This window comes from Trematomus bernacchii, unplaced genomic scaffold, assembly GCF_902827165.1.
Source record: "Trematomus bernacchii unplaced genomic scaffold, fTreBer1.1, whole genome shotgun sequence".
Lineage (NCBI taxonomy): Eukaryota > Metazoa > Chordata > Actinopteri > Perciformes > Nototheniidae > Trematomus > Trematomus bernacchii.
The window spans coordinates 862,375-884,184 of record NW_022987739.1 but is presented as its reverse complement, the minus strand read 5'-3'; the positions used below and the strand labels follow the sequence as shown (position 1 = coordinate 884,184).

Here is a 21,810-nt window from a genome sequence, read left to right as displayed (position 1 = left end):
ATCGGGGCTAAGCAGCACAGAACACTTAGGGGAACACATAGCATCTCCCTCTCCACACGGCTAAGCAGCAGCCTTAAGGGAACACATAGCATCTCCTTCTCCACACGGCTAAGCAGCAGCCTTAAGGGAACACATAGCATCTCCTTCTCCACACGGCTAAGCTGCCAATAATAGCTGAAACAGAGCAATATTTGGCAATTTGTTTGGCTTTTCTTTTTGACATTCCAGCAATTCTCAGACCAATCATGGTGTATTTATATACATGGCCAAGACTTCCGAATATGAGTATGCTATATCTACACTTGTACCCAAAGCTGGTTATGACATGGAGCAGTGGTTGGTATTTGATATACTTGTCCTGGAAAGCCTGGCGTTTCATTACATGTTAGACGCTTTTATCCAAAGCGACTTACATACTCAGTACTGTGGGCAATCCCCACGGGAGCAACTTGGGGTGAAGTGTCTTGCCCAGGGACACAACGACATGCTGACTGCAGTGGGGTTTGAACCTGTGCTCCCCTGACACACACACACACACACACACACACACACACACACACACACACACACACACACACACACACACACACACACACACACACACACACACACACACACACACACACACACACACACACACACACACACACACACACACACACACACACACACACACACACACACACACACACACACACACACACACACACACACACACACACACACACACACACACACACACACACACACACACACACACACACACACACACACACACACACACACACACACACACACACACACCATTTAAAATCCCTCCCAACATGACCTCCTGCTTCCTGTTCCTTAGGATCCGACTCAGCAAATTCCAGCTTTAATCACAATTTCACCGGAAAAACAAAAAACGGAGTTCTCACTTTACTTTAAGAATGTTTTGACATCACTCTGACGGTTATTTAAAACCAGCTGTGCAATAGGGTACATTTAAAAGAAAAAATTGAAACCCAAATTGCTCCAGTGGGGATTGCCCACAGTATTGAGTATGTAAGTCGCTTTGGATAAAAGTGTCTAACAAGTGACATGTAATGTAATGTGTTCTTATGCCTTTGCTACATAGCAATATGAGTGTTGTTGGTTGTTAGTTCATGCAAGAGGCGTTCAGTAACATACTTAAAACAAATATATGTTGCCAATTATTTCGAAGATTTTTAGTTGCAATTTTAGGAGAAAGACAATCCATAAAACTTCATTTTTATCACTTTTGTAAAAAGGAAAAACTGACATTTTATAGCAGTATCATTATTTAGAAACTCTGTACAGCTTGGCATCCTCAGGTAAATATAATAAAAAAGAATAAAAAGGCCAAATGAATCAGAAAGCCAGAAATTTAAGATATTAAATAATACAAAAATAAACTTAAGAAAAAGGCATGAAAGGTCATTTAAAAGCGCATGCCATTGAATTTAAATTGTCTCTCCCACCCAATTTCCACACTATTACATTTGGGCAAAAATGCTAAACAATACATTTTTATAAAAAAAAGCCTGTGAAGCATGCCCATTGTAACGGGGGGTGCAAGAAGAACACTTAAAGAAATGTGTTTTTTTAATGCTGTTTAAAACATATATTGCAGTATAGGAGGAATGGGCTTATAAATAATTGTCTGATATTTAGTCAGAAAACTCCTCATGCATGAACTGCACCAGCTGCTGCAGTTGAATACTGTAAACATGGTGATGGATTAATGATGATCCGTCTCTAAACACCACACTACTGTTGCTCAACAATGGGAAGCAGAACCGGCTCATATTTTCACTGTCAGACGTTTTTTTGTTGTTGTAAAAGCCAGAGAGGAAACGAAAGACATCTGCAGTGGAGTTCCCCTCAGAGACACTCAGTGTGTGAGAGGCAGCAGGAAGTGGCAGCAGAATCAGATATCCACCTGACTACAGGGCAAGTAATGATAGGGCCACAAGCTGAAGGGCCCTCTGGATTTATCTTACTAAATATCACTGAAGGAGGCATTTCCCAAACAGGAAGAGACTCAATGTGACAGAAAGAGACAGAAAGAGACACAAAAACTGCAAAGAGACACACAACGACTACAAAAAGACAAAACATGGCCTTGTAATTTAAATAGGAGGAAACTGTGCTACAAAAAGCCTAAAAATACAGCAATGAGACACAAAATGACCTCAAAGACACAACAATATCTACAAACTTGAAACAAAAAGACATTCAATGACTACAAAGCTAGTCAAAAAGTCTATAAAAACTGCACAACGAGACTTCAAATCACTGCAAAGCTACGAGGAGACACAAAATGACTACAAAGAGACAACAGCCTCAAAACAACAACAGATAGTGTGTCAAAGTGTGCGTGTCCTGCTATTAGGGATGCCAGCGATTATTCGAAAATCGAAAAATATTTTTAAAATTCGATTTTATTTATATATATTTTTATTATTATTTATGTTTTACTTTTTTTTCCTGGCTTAGTTTCAACCAAAATATAGACTAATGCTAATAATAGTAATAGTATTAATAATTGTAAATGGCCATTGGTCACACCACCAGTTTGTTTTACTGTAAACTTGGAGGAAGCCAGCAGCGCAGGCTGCTACACACCGACACCGACACCGACCCCCCCCCCCCTCTCCGTCACACGTGCAACACAACTAAAGAGGAACAAAGCGGCTCGTTCAAAGAAGAGTTCCTCGTGGAAACTTTTTATTTTTCCCTCCCGTGGGGGGGGGGGGGGGGGGTGGTATAATCGATTAATATTTGCCAGGGCTGTCCAATTTTCGAATTTGATCATGGTCAGTTTCTGGCATCCCTACCTGCTATAGTAGAGTGTTTTGGGCCTGTTGTGTCATAATATGCATTATATTACGTTACAGCAAGTTGAAACACATTGAGCATTAGATATAATGATTTGAACAAGCCGCACTCACCTTCTTCAGACTGTACCCAGCGTGGAATATAATGGGAGGCAGCAAAATGTTGAAGAACACTTCAGGGTCGAATGTCACCTGGAAAAGATTTTAGGAAATGAATTTGATGTTTTATCTGCACATTTAAAAAAATGTGAGGTTCAACTGAGAAAAAATACATTACATAAATATACAATACAACAGTACTAGTAGATTTTTGTAGGAAAAATCTAAACAAAGGTGCCAAATTAAAATAAAATGATAAAGAAACTTTCTATTATGTTGTACATAATATAATTTAACGGTTAAAATTGTCTTGACTGCGTCTGGAGGCGTGTGGTGCAGTGGAATAGTGCGTTGGTGTTCAGATCAAGGGAGCACAGGTTCAAACCCCACTGCAGTCAGCATGTCGTTGTGTCCCTGGGTGAGACACTTCACCCCAAATTGCTCCTGTGGGGATTGTCCACAGTATGTAAGTCGCTTTGGATAAAAGCGTCTAACAAGTAACATGTAATGTAATGTCATGTAATGTAATGTCTTCCACACAGGTTGCCCATTTCTGTGTCTCTTGAAGGCTGGCGCCGTGAGATTTGCAGTCTTTTATATTCCCTTGACTACAGAGGTTACCACTAGGGGACAATATTATTTGACCTTTTTACAAAAACAAAACAATTGGCTCAAACAGATGCAAAATTAAGTATTATGTTTAAATTGAAAACAATAGAAATGCCGTCTGTTGTTGTACTCGTCGGTGTTTTAGCGAGTGATTTGTACAATCTAAACACCTAAAACAGTCTTCAACTTTCACCTTTTTACACAGCATAGACATAATAAAATGGACACATCTGTTAAGTTGAAGGTATACTTAGCACATCCTGTGTTATGGGGAGAAGACAATGAAAGCATTTACATATCTACAGTGTTTCTGCACAACTGCTCTTCATCAGACTATCCTTTTATTTGTAAGAAAATCTAAGCATCAGGCTCGGGGTTTCAGTCATATCTACGCCACAAAAATCTAAAAAGTAACACAAATACCTGAATCACTATGCAAATAGGGAAGAATTAAACAAAAAGCTACCGCAAAATATAGTTAAACTGTTAAATGTAGGTCACTACTCCCTAACACTTAACATTACATTTCACAGGTCTTTAGAGAAAGTTCTGACTAAATGTTTCTAAAGGTGTAGGATTTTATGAGGATACGGGGGAAAGTGCATGCCTGTTCAACATTCAGTAGGTAAAGTATGCATGTATATGTCTATAATGTGAGAAAAAGTAAGAACATGAATGAAAAAACGAGAGTGTGGTGTTTACTTTGCGCAGCATGTCGTTCTGCTCCACGTTGTGGATCTCTCTGGAGTTGATCTCTCCCTTCAGCGTATACTCAAAGAACTTCCCGCTGATGTTCAACAGGACGGTGCTGACCGGCCCCTCCTTCAGTGAGCAGCTCGGGGGGGTCTTGTTGTGGTAGCTGGTTGCCGGGATGCCGTACCGCAGGATCACCCCCACCAGCAAACCTGGGGGAAAATAATTCAAAAAATGTTATATGTCGATTCAAGACCAGCAGCGAACCTGGGAAAGGGGGTGAAAATGGTAGCTGGTGGCCGGGATGTCGTACTGCAGGATCAAAAGGCAGAAAAAGGATTTTAAAAAGGTAATGTATAAACTGTGTCGCATTGTAGAATCAGACCCACAAGCAAACCAGAGGCAAAGGGAGAACAATGGTTGCTTGAGGCTGGGATGCAGTACCAAAGAATAACCTCCACAAGCAAACCTGGGTAAAAAAGAAACGGAGAAAAGTAGGGCTGTGCGATTATGGCAAAAATCATAATCACGATTATTTTGGTCAATAATTGATATCACGATTATTAAAAACGATTATCCATTTACTTTGAAAACATCCATATATTGAAAAAAAAATGTGAACAGTATGTTTTTAACAGTTGATTACCCTGAACTTTAAGTATAATTCAACAGAAAAACCAAAAAAGAAAAAATTCAATTTTTTTTTTTTTTTTTAATAAAAATAATAATCGTTTTATTTCGATTACATTGTTTTCGTAATCGTTGCAAGCCAAAATCGTAATCGAGATTAAAATACGTATAATTGCACAGCCCTAGAGAAAAGTAATAAAAACACAATATATAAAATGTGTATAAGTGTAGATTCAAGTCCACCAGCAAACCCTAGGGAAAGGGGAGATAAATATTATAGGAAATGGGAGCATTGGAGAATCTCATGCACTAACAAACTTAAAGAAAGGTGTGAAAATCAATTATAAATCATATATGAAACGTTTAGCACTAGAGAATCACATCCACTAGCAAACCTGAGAAAAGGGGGAGAAAAACACATTAAAAAAATATGTGTTCACATGTATTCACTCGTACAGTCTCAGCTAATAATGTGTGGGAAATAACCTTAAATTTAGATATTTAAATTATAAGGCCTTGTGTATACAGTAATGTCTTGCTCACTCATAGTCTGAGGTTCAAGGGCCTATTTTAAAATTACCTCCCAAGGACCTTTTAAAATGTTAAGCAAACAGTCTTGTTTGTTTTGCCTGATTTGTCCGACCAAAATCTGGCCTTAAAGTATTCTGATTTGTCCCGATTACACTCCCACAATACCTGCAAACAGTTTCTGTGGAGCCAGCTGTTTATTCAGAAAATCAATATTTGACATGGTTCCACTTGGCAGCACTTTTGGTGACAGTCCAGAAAAATACACAAACATCCCATCATTCTGGAGTTGTGTTGAAACTGCAATTAAACCAACTTAAAAAAAAAAAAATGGGAAAAAATGATGTTCCCATAGTAGAGTAAAAAGTAAATATGTGCTGTGATATAAATGTCACTTTCTGTCATTTCACAGTTTGCTTTTTAATCAAGAAAAACAATTCAAAGTTTGTCCTTCATGTGATAATCTCAGGTTAATCACTGACATTTGAAGAGACACTAAACACAGATGAGACTGAAATAAATCATTAGCCGGGAAAATCTACTCATATAAATGGATTATGTAGTCGGAGGGTAAAATACTTTTTTTAATTTCCCAATACCATAGGTGTATATCTGCTTGGATGCATTACCTATTGTTGAAGAACAGAAAAACAATCCCTATTTTTCCTTTTTTGATAATCGATTAAAGGTTAAAGTAATATGTAATGCCATAATTTACCTAAAATGCGGAAATCTGCCTCTTAAATGTGGGGATGTGCTGCTTTTCTCTTTATAATACCATATAAAGTGACAATTTTCACTATTATAATGTTGTTTTATATTGCAAACTAGGGCTATGCAATTAATCGTATATTAATCTCGATTACGATTTTGGCTTGCAACGATTACGAAAACAACGTAATCGAAATAAAACGATTATTATTTTTATTTAAAAAGAAAAAAAATGTAATTATTTTTATTTTTTTATTATTTTTTGTATTGGTTTTTCAGTTGAATTATACTTAAAGTTCAGGGTAATCAACTGTTCAAAACATACTGTTCAAAACATTTTTTTCAATAAATGGATGTTTTCCAAGTAAATGGATAACCGTTTGTAATAATCGTGATATCAATTATTGACCAAAATAATCGTGATTATGATTTTTGCCATAATCGCACAGCCCTATTGCAAACCATTAGTCTAGATCAGTGGTTCCCAACCTTTTTCAACTCAGGGCCCACTTAAGAATCAAAATAGTTTTCGCTGCCCACATTCAACCATAAACAATACGGAGGCTAAATAAAATTCTGATTGGTCGATTCAGAACATGTGACACGTTGTAAATCCAGTACAACAGACCGTTGTCAAGGACTGCAATGACCGTTGCTAAGGAGCATCATGAAAGAGAAAGGAAAGAGGTTAAAATAAAAAATAAATCTTAATAATGAAATGTTTCCACACAAATCATAATGTTTAGCAAATTATTTGGCGGCAAATATTGAATTTACATTTACACCCTTTAATATTTTATTTGGGCTTTTAGATGAAGACCGCACACAGTTAATAAATACAACTATTCTTCTGGCTAAGATACATATTTTTAAAAGTCAATCAAGGAGTAATCTTAATTTAAGGTGTTTGAAGAGTAGATAAAAAATACAATTTCTTTTGGAAAAATGATTGCCACAAAAAATCTAAGGGTGGCTGAACACGTCATGAAATGGGAAATAATTAGCTCTCACGAAGAGTGGGATTAGTCTAAACAGTCAACAGGGATTATTCTGTGCTCATATGGTTGTCACCATAGGAATAAAATGGCAGGTAATAGATGAAGCTGATGACAACCCTGCGTTACCTTTCCTTATTATGTTGTTTTTAAGGAAATCATCATTTTTATAAGATGCATGATGTTTGTTAGATTTTGAACAGCCAATTAAAACGCAGGGTGAGAACAGCCACTATTGATTATCCTCTTTATTCATTATTCTGCTGATTCTAGTCAGTCAATACCAGTTAGTCTATTAAAATGTCAATAAATGTCGATCACATCTTTACAAAGCCAAACGTGAGGTCTTCAAATGTCTTGTTTTGTTCCAGAAAAGTCCAAAAATATTTAGTTTACAATGATATCAATAAAGAAAAAGCAGGACATCCTGTCAGTGGAAAGGCTGGAATCAGAAAATGTGGGAATTATTTCCCCATTTCTGATTTAAAAATGAATGAAAAGAATGAATTTATTATCAAAATAATAACAAAAACGTTATCTTTGCTGGTGACGTGTCCCCTCTTTTTCTCATTTTAATATATATATTCATTGTATTTTTTTTATTGCATCTTCCTTTAATAGTTTGTTGTTACTATTATGGAGTCATATTATTTTTCTTGGAAATTATGTCATATATATATATATATATATATATATATATATATATATATATATATATATATAATATATATATATATATATATATATATATATATATATATATATATATATATATATATATATTATGTAGCATTGTTAGAGGATCCTAGGAATTAAGATTTCCATTCCCATATCTAAACTGTAGCTGTGCATATGACAATAAAGCTTTCAGTCTTTGAATCTGATAAAATAACTGGCCCCAGCATGGCCCCCCCCCCCCAGTAAAATCCTGTCTAGATCCGCCACTGGCTGTATGTACGTGCAACATATATATATATTTATTTGTTATTATTTATTTGATCTCACCGTAAATCATCGCCAGCCCGGTCTCGTGCAGAAATCGCACCCGTCTGTGCTTGAAGAGCCAGATGGTGAGAATGGTTAAGGTCAGCAGCATAATGAATGTGAGTAAATTAACGCTGTCCTGGCGGTGACTTTCCTCAGCCTCCTTCTCCGTGGTGAGCTCCTCCATTGCTCCTCCGTCCTCCGCCGTCACTGCCCCGGCGCTCAGGAGGATCAGGGCCGGCGTCAAGGTGTCCAGAACCCGGGCTGCGGTGCGCCTCTGCGACCGGAGAGGCTCCATGATGCTGCGGCTGCTGCTGCTGCTGACAGCCGCTATGATGATGCCATGTCACTGCACGGTGCTCGCAGAGAGGAAACAGATCCAGGGTCTGCTGGCTGCTGCAGGCTCAGCCTTTTAAAGACACACTGCTGCTCTGCTGCTGGAGAGGAAATCACACCGCCGCTCTCAGGTTGCGCATGCGCAGTGGTGGAAAGTAACTTTTACTGAAGTACTGTACTTAAGTACAATTTTGAAATACTTGTACTTGAGTATATTTTGCTACTTTGTACTTCTACTCCACTTGAGTTCAGAGGTAAATGGTGTACTTGTACTCCACTACATGTATTGAATACCTTTAGTTACTTTACAGATCTGGATGAATGATGTGAAATATAATCAGCTCTTAAATCAGACTTTAGTTCCACCTGGAGTAAATTCACAAGCTACCCTGCAGTATACAAAGTCATTCAAACTAGCTGCACCTTTACCAGCTTTGAGAACACTTTAATTCATCAATAATTATAAAACATATCATATATATTATTCTGAAATGGACCAATCTGCACAATGACTACTTTTACTTTTGGTACTTTAAGCATATTTTGATACTATTACTTTTGTACTTTTACTTGAGTACCATTTTGAATGCAGAACTTTAACTCAGAACAGAGTATTCCTACACTCTGGTACTTCTACTTTTACTCAAGTAGAAGTACTTCTCCCGCCTCTGATTTTATATTTAGCTCATTTTTTTCTATTAACTTGCATATAGTTAACTTCCTCACTTGTACATTAGTCTTGCAACACTCTTGCAGTATTTTATTTCTACTCTATTTTTTCTTGTACAGTTTTTCTTGTTGTTGTTTTTTTTTGTTTATGTTGCATTGTTGGAGGAGCCTGTGACTTAGGAATTGCATTGCATGACTGTAGCTGTGTATATGACAATAAAACCTTTGAACTCATGAAGCAGAGGTAAAGCTAAACCCCCTGAGTCACGGTCAGCAGGTCCTGATGAATGTGCAGAGCTGAGGATTTAAAACCGGAAGTGCACAGGGACTGGGTTTGGTCGTTAAAAAGCAGTAGTGGAATGCAAGTTGTGGGAACTAACAAAGTAGTGTTTTCATGTTGTGCTAAATATACCTCTACTCAGTGTTTGAAGAAGTACTTGTGGGGGAAACTTCTGAAGCAATTGGAGAGTCAGGACTCAGAGAGACACGAGGAGAGCTGGAGCTTTGATGGCAAACACTGATGGTTTATTTGGAGCTTCGGCCGGAGAATTCACAAGACATGTCACGGGCCACGATCAGACCACACGGTTGAGATGCCACATCAATTCTGAAGGACCCTCCTGTAGCTCCAGGTTTTAACTAGTTCAGAGTGTAATAATCAACATTCTTCAATAGATAGACTAAACAGCTGAGGACACTGAATCACATTTGTTGTCGCTTATGGCTCTGGGTCATCTACACCCCGAGAAGGTTGTGTTCCAGGTGTCCCACAACGATAACTATCTCTGACAGAGAGTTGCCCTGTCATAAACTGGTAACAACAACAAAATGCTTGGGCAGCCCCTCCTTAAGGGAGATAGCTGCTGCCCAAGGTTGGGCATCTGCGTCAGAGGGCAAAAGATAAACATGTATACAGAATTATTCCCTGACAGTACTTAGATCTTTTATTTAAGTAAAAGTACAAATATATGGTCTTAATATACCCCATTACAAGTTAAAGTCCTAATTTCCAAACGTTACTCAAGTAGAATTACAAACATATCTTTTCCCAGTATTTTATTATTATGGTTATTTTATTATACTGTTTTTTAACTTCTAAAAGCATTTTAGTATTGTATTTTGTTTCTCTCCCCCCACCAAAAACACCTCATTGGACTCCTTTGTTTACTTCGAGAACATAGTGACCTCACTATTTAACACTTCAACAGTCCAACACATTGTACATGATAGGCTAAGGGGCGGGACATCTCTAAGTGGTTGACCAATCACAACAGAGGTGGCCAGCTAACCAATCAGAGCAGACTGGGTTCTGGTTTCAGACAGAGGGTGAAAAGAGGTGCTGCAGCACAGGCAGTATGAGAACAATAAATAGCTTTTTGAACATTAAAGCATGGAGACATGTCACAGTAGAGACACTAAATACACATTTGAACATGAAAATGAGCATAATATGTTAATTAGACTTTATTTGTACTGCATTTACAGCTTGTGAATCTCACAAAGGTATCAATAAAGTGCAATGTATCTCTATTAATCCCTTCTACTAATCTATTTATCTTATTTTGGTTGATTGTATTTTGTATTTTTGATCCTAATCTTCAATGTGATTGAGGTGATCAAATAGATGTAATAGAGTAAAAATATTCCCTCTGAGATGAAGTCAAGTATAAATAAATGGAAATACTTAAGTAAAGAACAAATACTTCAAATGTGTACTTAAGAGCAGGTTGAGTAAACACTGCTCCTTTAATAAAGCCATTACCATACATTACCTTCTCTGCCCTTTAGGTATTTCAACAGATAACATCATGAGGTAACGCAGGGTGAAAAAGGGACGTACAGGAAGGCCATTTCCTCAAAGCATCTCTTACAGATGCATGATGGGAGATTACCTATTATTAGCGTGGCCTATTGGCTTAAGGTGCTAGCTAATCTGAAGTCTGCTCCGACATGTAACAAGTTATTTGTGGTTTTGTTGTTGAGTGAGATGTAAATATACAATATATAGTATAAATAAATAAACCTGGTGTTCAAAAAATAAACATACACTTACATTTGTATTGCCTTTTTTTTTTACTCTGCACTCTTTTCAGTTATTTCCCTTTATATTATGAGCATAATATTATAGTTTTTATGATATAAGATATGTAATTAACAAGTTTGCATAATGAGCTTTTTGTAGTATGACAACACCCCGACCAGAGGGGTGTGTTCAATGTGTAACGGTGCATTCAGGGTAGGCTGGTAAATTACAACCTCTTTCCTGAACGTTGCTGCAAGGTAATTTGTAGTGTACTTAAGTGCATATTGATGGTACTTTTTTTTATATTTTCTGCTACTGAGGAAAATATTGTACATTTTACTGCACTATTTGATAGTGAGTGAGATAGTGAGTATATGTATCAACAAAAAAAACACCTTTCATATAGGAATTTCATGTCAACAAATAAACAAAAGTATTGCACAGAAGTGAAAAAATACACAGTAAATATACATACCAACACGGATAAGAGATATTGCTAGAGAATATCTATATAATACAATAGTTAATTTGAAGAATACACTATTATCAGAATCAAGTTTAATGCCAGGTACGTTTACACATACAAGGAATTTGCTTTGGTGTATGCAGGTGCAAACATAAAAACACAAGTAAATAAGTTGTAAGAGAAGGTCAAAAATATAAATATATCAACACACTGCAACCACAACTTACATTATATTTTGTATTAAAAATAACTGTTGATTGTTTATTTAGATTGCATAGTAGGCTACTAAAGGTAAAATGTTCCCCCCTATTACATGTTCCCCTTTAAGCAAAAATGTGTATCTTTTACTTGAGTAAGATCTTGATTGCATAGTTATGAGCTACTTGTAGTGGAGTCAGGAGTGTTTTATTATGGTATGAGATAAGATAATATATGATAAGATGGACCTTTATTGATCCCTGTAGGGAAATGCAGGTGTTGTTGCAGCAACGGAACAAGACAGAAACACAGATAGTACACATGGGATAATAAGAATAAGAATACAAAATAAAATAAGAATAACATGTAGTAATAGTATGAATAGAAATGACAACAATGACATGAGTTATACACAGATATGTATAAAGGTTAAACATACATTTAAATGTGCAGGTAATCATACTTTAACTTGAATTCAATACATCATGCACCAGTAGATAGATGTGTGCTTCTCTGTTTTGATTTATGTTCAATAAATACTTATTAAAATATGTTTATAATAAAAGCAACCTGCGGAAGTTTGTTTTGTCCCCAAACGCCTCATGGGATTCACGCCTCTCTTACGTCACTCAGTCACTCCACATCAGCCTTGTGATTGGCTCTTCACACGACTGGGACGGTTACGATTGGTTGCGAAACGAAGCAGAGAAACAGGAAGCCAAAGAAAAAAAATCTTTTCAACTCAAGAGCTCGTAAGCCTCTCACTCTCTCTCACATTTGATCGTGTTCTCCTTCGTTACGGGTTAACGAAAAACTCCAAGCAACATGGGGTGCTTCTTCTCTAAAAAATCCAAAAGGAAGTCCTCGGAAAAAGATGAACGTACGCCGACAACAACGACCGTTGAAACTACGACGACGACAAACAGCTCGGTTCCCCTTGGCAACAACAGCGAGGAGCCTCCGAAGCAGTACAGCTGGGACAAGAGAGAAAAGGTGAAAACATGACATTTAACGTTAAATAAAATCATTAAGATGAATGAAATTATACCTTTTGGCACCTGGAAGTCTTACCTAACAAAACCCAACAAGTGTGAGATGCTTAATGCCTTTTCATTTGTGTCATTAAGTCGTTTCCAGCTAGCTATTTAGAAACAACTCTCGTACAAGGGGTTTTCTTAGGTGTATTGGTGCTTACGTGAACACAGGGAGATACATTTAGATGGGGAAATAACACTGAAAAAATACAATATTTAACCCTTCTATGGACATTCATATTTTGTCAAATTAATTGATAGCAGTAACCTACAGCTGGGACAAGAGAGAAAAGGTGAACACGTCATTACATTCTCAATACAGTCATACAATTAAATGAAATTATACCTTTTGATTCCTGGAAGTCTTACCTAACAAGTATGAGACACTTAACGTCTTTTATGTTGTGTTATTAGGAGGTTTCCAGGTAGCAATTTAGAAAAAAAACCTCATTAGGTTCTCACATACAAGGGATTTTCTCAGGTGTGTTGGTGCATATAAACACAGGGAGTTACATTTAGATGGAAATATTTGTAGTTATTTATTTTAAGAAGGGACAATGCACATTCTTTAACTGTAGCCAGAGAGGCCAATTTTCATCTGAGGTCCCTGGCAGGTTGAAGGCATTTAAAGAAAACATACAAGAGCACATGAAAAACATATAAGCACAATGAACTCACGATTGCAGCACATATAAAGCACATATACCCCAGTTAAAATACCTTTAAAAAAAACTTTTAACACGCAACACATGTTTATTGTACATGCTGAGATCATTGCTTAACATCCACCCAATGCAATGAAGTACATCCTTTTACATTAATAAAATATAATTGAATATGTTACACAACCTTAAATTGCTGCATTGACACAAAATAAAGAAAAATAGGTTTTTCACTTACAAGGATATTGTCTTGTTTGTGAAAATGTAAACACTAAGATACATTCAAATGTACGCTTTTTGTTACAGGTATGCAGAGGTACTCTAACAGTACTACAGTGTACAAATACTCAGTTTACATGTTTGTAAACTGAGTATTAAATGTTTACAAATGCCAGAGTTTTTTTCAGTGTTGGAGGAAGTTTCCAGATCCTTAACTTAACAAAATAAACACTAAGAGTGAAAGAGTATTACTATATACACGGTTAGATACATTGAAGTCAAAGTGAGGAAGTATTGATCATTTTTGTAAGAAAAATATAAAGAAATATATATTATAAAATGAAAAATTGATAAAAATTCACCGAAAATATGATAAATATAATTAAAATATTTTCACAATGGAGTATTTTAATAGCAAATGTAAGATACCAAAAAGAAGAAAAAGACCAATCCACATCTCCATGTATTTAACCAGGTGAAAGGCATTAGTGTCCTGGAGCAAATGTAAATAGGGCCGATATATTTTTGTATACATATGCTTTAAAGCTTTTTAATTTGTAAGTGTAATTCCTATTGATAATATTTGTCTTATTTAATCCGTTTTTGGCTCTGAATCTGTCTACATAACAGAGCCAAGCTCGGCAGTGTTTTATTACATCACCCAGTCTCAACATATTCAGCTTTACGTGTCGACGGTTGCTTAAGATGCACGCAACGCTCTGCACACGTCCCCCATGTATCCAGCCGGCGTTATCTCATTATGGGATTACAACACTGTTCACAGCTGAACACACAGAGCATGATTTATTCAGACTATGTAGGCACGGACAAGGTCGTGGTTCCACTTCCCTTTTTAGGATGTCACCCTTTTTATAACAGTGGTTCACCAAAATAACACACTACGCATCAGTATCCGGTGTGTTGTCTAAAACTAGCTTAATGCCAACTGCAAGTTCACTTAGTCTGAAATATGACTCATTTCTAGAGAAGAGAAACTACTGAAATGTTAGTGAAATGTAACAAAAAGAAGAGAAGATACGATGAATGAATGGTTTGATTTTAATACATTTATTTGTAAAGCAGTTTTTAAAATGGGAGCTCTAAGTACATTTTTTTAATGGAGAGCATAATCTCAAATTTAAAAACAAAACTCAAGAACTGCAAAATCAAGGACACGGTTCAAAGGGTGTGTAAAGAAACGTATCAAATTATCCAGAAAGTATAATAAATTAAACTTAAAATGTAGCTGGTTGCACAACAGAGCTTTATTATGTAAGCAGCTTATTCACCCTTACATGAGTTGGATTTAAAGGGTCCCTATTATTCATATCAGTATTTAGTGTCTCCGTGCTTTAATGTTCAAAAAGCCCTTTATTTCTCTCATGCTGCCTGTGCTGCAGCACCTCTTTTCACCCTCTGTCTGAAACCAGAGCCCAGTCTGCTCTGATTGGTTAGCTGGCCGGCTCTGTTGTGATTGGTCAACCGCTTAGAGATGTCCCGCCCCTTAGCCTATCACGTACGATGTGTTGGAGTGCTAGCCAATACAAGTGCGAGTGTTACATAGTGGTGTCACTATGATCAGGAAGTAAACAAAGGAGTCCAATTGAGGCGTTTCAGGCAGGGTGGGGGGGGGAGAGGTGTGAGGGAGGAAACACAGGGATTTTAGCCGTTGCAGACCATTTACATGCACAAAAACCTACAGTACACTACTGGAAAGGAAAAACCCCAAAAGCATATTAAGGCCTTTTTAATGTTTTCTACTGACGCTTACAAGAATATCTGCATGCTAAGTAGATGATCAAGTTGAAATATATCCGATACTGTTCTGTAAATACTGTCCATTTTCCTTTGACTGATGGCGCCCCCTATCTCTGCTCAGGTTGACCCCAAAGACTACATGCTGTCGGGGCTCAAAGACGTGACGGTGGGCCGGCATCCGGGCAAACTGAACGGCCAGCAGTTTGTGATCCAGGACTGCGAGAACTGCAACATCTTCGTCTTCGACCACGCGGCAACCATCACCATCGACGACTGCGTGAACTGCCGCATCATGCTGGGCCCCATCAAGGGCAGCGTCTTCTTCAGGGACTGCAAGGACATCAAGTGCGTGGTGGCCTGCCAGCAGTTTCGCACGCGGGACTGTAAAAAGATGGAGGTGTTCCTGTGCTGCGCCACACAGCCCATCATCGAGGCGTCCACGGGGATGAAGTTTGGCTGCTTCCAATACTTCTACCCCGATCTCGCCTTCCACTTCAAGGACGCCGGCCTCAGCATCTTCAACAACAACTGGAGCAACATCCACGACTTCACGCCCGTTTCTGGGGAGAACAACTGGAGCCTGCTGCCGGAGTCGTCCAAGGTTCTGGATTTTGTGCCCGTCCCTGACCCAGAATCTGAATTCAAGTCGGTTCGGATCTCGGGCGACCCTGAACGCAGCATCGTGCCTCTGACAAAAGGTGGCCGGCGTAAGGACAGCGATGAGTCCTGCCTCTTTGTGTTCTTCGCCGGAGAATACACCACCGCTAACGCCCGCAAACTCATCGATGAGGTGAGGAGAATACCAATCTGTCTACCTACCTACCTACCTACCTACCTACCTACCTACCTACCTACCTACCTACCTACCTACCTATCTATTGTCCTGCTGTGGATGTTTTTTAGACATGTACAAAAAAACTATTAGTTTAAGTGTACGCTTTATTACAATGTTTTTTGCAGAAGATTAATATTAAATGTATTGAATCCTTTTTGGTACTTTTTTAACAATATTTTATACATTTTTAAGACTTTTTGTTTCATACTATACTAGGATTTTTTAATTAAATGTTTATTTTACATTTTCTGTGACATTTTTAAAGGTTTTCAAGATAAATTGGTGAAATTTCTCCTTTTTTCTTTTTTACTACATAAAGTAATGACAGTTTTAATAATTGTTTAATAGTTTTCTTTCCCATTTTTTATGACCCTTATAATTATCTTTTTAATTAAAATACAGGTTATAATGTGACTGGTAAAACTGAATCAACGCTTTAAAACACCAAAGTCACACAATTACACAATCTAACTTACCGAAAAAAGGCATCGGTATTCCAGCAACTCCCTTTTTCCACAAGGTAAAATTACATTTCTTTTTGAAATAGCCCCTGGTCTCATCTGATGGAAATCAGAATAAGAAATCCTTTATTCAACTACCGTAGGTCTGTGTAGGAGTTACTCGTAAAACCGTATTTATAATCACACTGACTTTTACTACCACTAGATATGAAGTGCTAAACAAATGGAGGAAGTGTTTATAGTACGTACATGGAAACATGGTGGTGGTGGTATCAGAGTTGACCTGCTGATAATACACCGATAACATCTGGGTGCACTCAGCCACTTCTTTAAAAGGTTACACAACTAATTAAAATAAAAATAAAAACAGTGTTAACCAGCACAGCCTGCAGGATTTTTAACAACATATAACATATTATAAGAAAATGTAATGCGAACATGACGTTAAAATACAGATTGTGACATCTACCTACCTACCTACCTACCTACCTACCTTACCCTACCTACCTTTTTTTTTAAATACAGATTGTGACATAGTTATTTATTAATTGAAACATATTGACTTCATTAATTATTGTTTAATTTATAATATAGATAATTACAAATGCAAAGTTGAAAGGAGGGATCAAATGTCATTTTGATATGTGTTTTATTCTTCCTGATCTTGACATGTTTTAATCACTTTCTTTTCGATCTGACTTTGAGCTAGTACTACTCAGTATGTGAAGCCTGCTGTTCAGCTGCTTTAAAATTCCTGTGATGTTTGTGTTGCTGCCAGAAAAATGCATGACTCCATCACTAAAGCATGTGTAGCAGGCGCGCTGTAATCCAGTTCATCTCCTCCGTGCAAACACCGCAGGAGTCTTGAAGTAGTTCTCTACAAACCTGCTGATTTTTTATTAAATCACGTTTCCCTTCTCGTTCGCTCAGGTGACGGCTAAAAGCTTCGTGCTGGTCCAGACCAAGGAGGTGTCGATGAGACCTGAAGACGTGAAGAGGGTTTTCCAGAACAGCGCAGACGAGCTAGTGGACTGGATCACCAAAGGTAGGGTGGTACATTTGATCCAAAACACAACATAGACTATATCCAAAATGCAAGAATCACAGTATTTCTTAAAGGCTGAATACGAGTTAGAATACATTTTGAATTAAGTATTGTCGTGGTAGAGAGATTGTTTAATATACTTAATAATGCATTTTATTTATATGGCTGTCATGTACAAGATACAAAAACACAAATCAAAAACCAAACACCAGCAGAAAAACAAGACAATGAAATCAGTAAGAACAGAGGACGTGTCATGTGATCAGGGTGGATATGCCCGTGTGGAGAGATGTGTTTTGAGACGTGATTTGAAATGGAGAGGGAGTCAATATTCCTTATGTCAGGTGGGAGGGAGCTCCAGAGGAGGGGTGCAGAATGGAGTAATAATAAAGCTTTATTTATACAGCACTTTTCATACAACACATGCAGCTCAAAGTGCTTTACAAAATGACACATCACAAGTGGTGGTGCAGTGAGGGTGATGGAAGCAGAAGACCTAACGGTGCGGGTGGGTGTGCTGATGTGCAGGAGGTCGGAGAGGTTGAGAGGAGCTGCTGGAGAACAGGAGGGATGTGGTTAATGGGGGGGGGGGGGGGTGGGTCTGGTGATGGTGCGGGGCGGGGCGGCAGAGTTCTGGACCAGTTGAAGTTTGTGGATGGACTTGAGAGGGAGACCAAAGAGGAGAGGGTTGCAGGGTGAGTTGGTGCTGTGAGGTGTGAGGGACGGGGGGAGGAAGTGGATGTTACATTTATGGAAATAAGCAGACCGTATGACACGCTACATGTTCCCTGTTATTGTCCTGTTGAACTGTTTTGAACCCTTTTTAGAATATATTATGAATTGTACGGTGTGCTTTGAAAGGCACCTTGAAATATAATGTATTATTACTTATATTTATTTATTGTCTCAACATTATTTATTCAAAAAACATATGAACATCGGTCATTATATACACATAAGACATTGACATCAGTGCTACACAGGTACACGTACGAAGTAAAAACAAACAAAAAGGTCATATTTTAAATAAAATATTTGTCAAATACAACGTTTAAATATTTGTATTGGTTTAATGCTTAGTAAAACGTAATATGAAATGTTCCCATAAATCTGAATCCGTCCCATCCTGTTTGTCCTCTGAAGGTCCGGTTATCGCCCTGGAGCTGAGCGGAGGCGGCGTGGTGGACGCCTGCAGGAGCATCGCCGACCAGGTGTTCCCCGGCACCAAGGTGAACCGCTTTGAAAGATACATACAGAAAGGATGGAGCTCATTTCCTGCTGAAACTCCACAAACAAACTCAACATGTTTTACACATGTCCTACGATTCACTAACACACACTTTACAAATACACAACTAAAAACCATCTACAAACTCATGCATTTAGTTTTACCTATCAAACAAACACATTACATGTTTCTGGTACTTTAAGTATATTTTGATGCTGGTACTTTCCAACCTGAGTAACAACTTGTAACAACTTGTAACAGAGTATTGCTACACTCTGGTACTTCTACTTCTACTCAAATACAAGAAATTAATACTTCTACTTTTACTCAAGTACAAGATCTGAGTACTTCTACTTTTACTTAAGCACAAGATCTGAGTACTTATACTTTACTAAAGTACAAGATCTGAGTACTTATACTTTACTAAAGTACAAGATCCGAGTACTTATACTTTTACTTAAGCACAAGATCTGAGTACTTCTACTTTTACTTAAGCACAAGATCTGAGTACTTATACTTTACTAAAGTACAAGATCTGAGTACTTCTACTTTTACTCTAGCATAAGACCTGAGTACTTCTACTTTTACTAAAGAACAAGATCTGAGTACTTCTACTTTTACTCAAGTACAAGATCTGAGTACTTCTACTGTTACTAAAGAACAAGACCTGAGTACTTCTACTTTTACTCAAGTACAAGATCTGAGTACTTCTACTTTTACTCAAGTACAAGACCTGAGTACTTCTACTTTTACTCAAGTACATGACCTGAGTACTTCTACTTTTACTCAAGTACAAGATCTGAGTACTTCTACTGTTACTAAAGAACAAGACCTGAGTACTTCTACTTTTACTCAAGTACAAGATCTGAGTACTTCTACTTTTACTCAAGTACAAGATCTGAGTACTTCTACTTTTACTCAAGTACATGACCTGAGTACTTCTACTTTTACTCAAGTACATGACCTGAGTACTTCTACTTTTACTTAAGCACAAGATCTGAGTACTTATACTTTACTAAAGTACAAGATCTGAGTACTTCTACTTTTACTCTAGCATAAGACCTGAGTACTTCTACTTTTACTAAAGAACAAGATCTGAGTACTTCTACTTTTACTCAAGTACAAGATCTGAGTACTTCTACTGTTACTAAAGAACAAGACCCGAGTACTTCTACTTTTACTCAAGTACAAGATCTGAGTACTTCTACTTTTACTCAAGTACAAGACCTGAGTACTTCTACTTTTACTCAAGTACATGACCTGAGTACTTCTACTTTTACTCAAGTACAAGATCTGAGTACTTCTACTGTTACTAAAGAACAAGACCTGAGTACTTCTACTTTTACTCAAGTACAAGATCTGAGTACTTCTACTTTTACTCAAGTACAAGATCTGAGTACTTCTACTTTTACTCAAGTACATGACCTGAGTACTTCTACTTTTACTCAAGTACATGACCTGAGTACTTCTACTTTTACTCAAGTACATGACCGGAGTACTTCTACTTTTACTCAAGTACAAGATCTGAGTACTTCTACTTTTACTCGAGTACAAGATCTGAGTACTTCTACTTTTACTCAAGTACAAGATCTGAGTACTTCTACTTTTACTCGAGTACAAGATCTGAGTACTTCTACTTTTACTAAAGAACAAGATCTGAGTACTTCTTCCCCCTCTGAGCAAAAGTAATGGTTGTTGTTGTTGTTGTTGTTTACTTGGCTGTTGTTGTTTACTTCAACAAGTTGTTTTTCTTCCTTTGCAGGTTTTCGTCTCTGAAAATAAAAACTCTTCCTCCAGAGACGTCGACAACTTCTTCAACTTCGCCGACATGCAGATGGGATTGTGAGAAAGCGAAACGCCTGCAGCTCGGCTCCAGTTGGATTGGATTGGCCCCAGAAAACGAGATAGCAAATCACAAATATTGCAGAGATCCAGAAAGGCTGCAGTTCACCCGACCGTGAGTCTGCAGCCGCGACGCTCGAAGCGGAGCGAGCGGTGAATATTTATATTTCTATGAATGTCGCTTTTATCGATTGTGAATGTAGAGCTTTGCTGTAAATGTTTAATTTAATGTCGCTGCAGAAAAACCATGAGCACACGAACGCCTGAGGGAAAACATTTTATATAAATAAACCATATTTTTATTTTGTTCAAGGATTTATTTGTGTATTAGATAATGGACTTGTTATGAATGTATATTTGAGACATGCTGAGTAGATGTTTATCACATATTTACTGGTTTCTGTTAGGCCAAAGTTTAATCATGAACGTCTGCATTTTGGTTGATGTAGACATGTGATTTTTATTTTGTGATATTTGTTTTATACTCTGCTGAATGTTTTTGTATGGAAACACATGTATTGTCTTTATCATTGTTTTTAGTAAAACGTTTCGTTACGTCTGACTTTATTTTCTTACGAGGCTTTTTAAACACTGTTGGAAGAAGCAGTGATGCTGGACACACATTAAAAGACATACATTATGAACAATTGGGTAAATAGTCTGTCTTCCTGGGTTCATTTCGCTACTGATATTTGCAAAACTACTTAATTGTAAAGGATTATATCACTCTCAAAAGGCCCCTGTGATATTCTCATGAACGAAGGACCAAAAAAATGAGAAACGTCTCCATTGGACTTGTTTGTTTACTTCAGGGACATAGTGACATCTCGCTCCTATTGGCTAGCGCTCCAACACATTGTACGTGATAGGCTAAGGGGCGGGACATCTCTAAGCGGTTGACCAATCACAACAGAGCCGGCCAGCTAACCAATCAGAGCAGACTGG

General features: G+C 37.6%; 2 protein-coding genes across 3 annotated transcripts in view; one reads left to right on the top strand and one right to left on the bottom strand.

Annotated features, from left to right (window-relative positions):
• slc9a7 (solute carrier family 9 member 7) overlaps window positions 1–8,486 on the bottom strand; it is a 41,231-nt gene extending 32,745 nt beyond the window's left edge. Inside the window, 3 exon segments of the mRNA XM_034147082.1 lie at window positions 2,955–3,032; window positions 4,251–4,453; window positions 8,111–8,486. Coding sequence (XP_034002973.1) covers window positions 2,955–3,032; window positions 4,251–4,453; window positions 8,111–8,387 — 558 coding nt within the window. The 5' untranslated portion in view covers window positions 8,388–8,486.
• Window positions 8,487–12,491: 4,005 nt separating this feature from the next.
• On the top strand, window positions 12,492–21,583 carry rp2 (RP2 activator of ARL3 GTPase). 2 transcript variants are annotated; one of them, XM_034147769.1, is made up of 5 exons: window positions 12,492–12,774; window positions 15,576–16,244; window positions 17,681–17,795; window positions 18,939–19,024; window positions 20,786–21,583. In XM_034147769.1, exons 1-5 carry the CDS (start codon window positions 12,607–12,609, stop codon window positions 20,867–20,869), a joined length of 1,122 nt encoding a protein of 373 aa, XP_034003660.1. In that variant the 5' UTR covers window positions 12,492–12,606; the 3' UTR covers window positions 20,870–21,583. The 2 variants fall into 2 exon arrangements, with proteins under 2 accessions (XP_034003660.1, XP_034003661.1); XM_034147770.1 differs by lacking the exon at window positions 12,492–12,774 and adding an exon at window positions 13,091–13,108.
• Window positions 21,584–21,810: the final 227 nt, after the last annotated feature.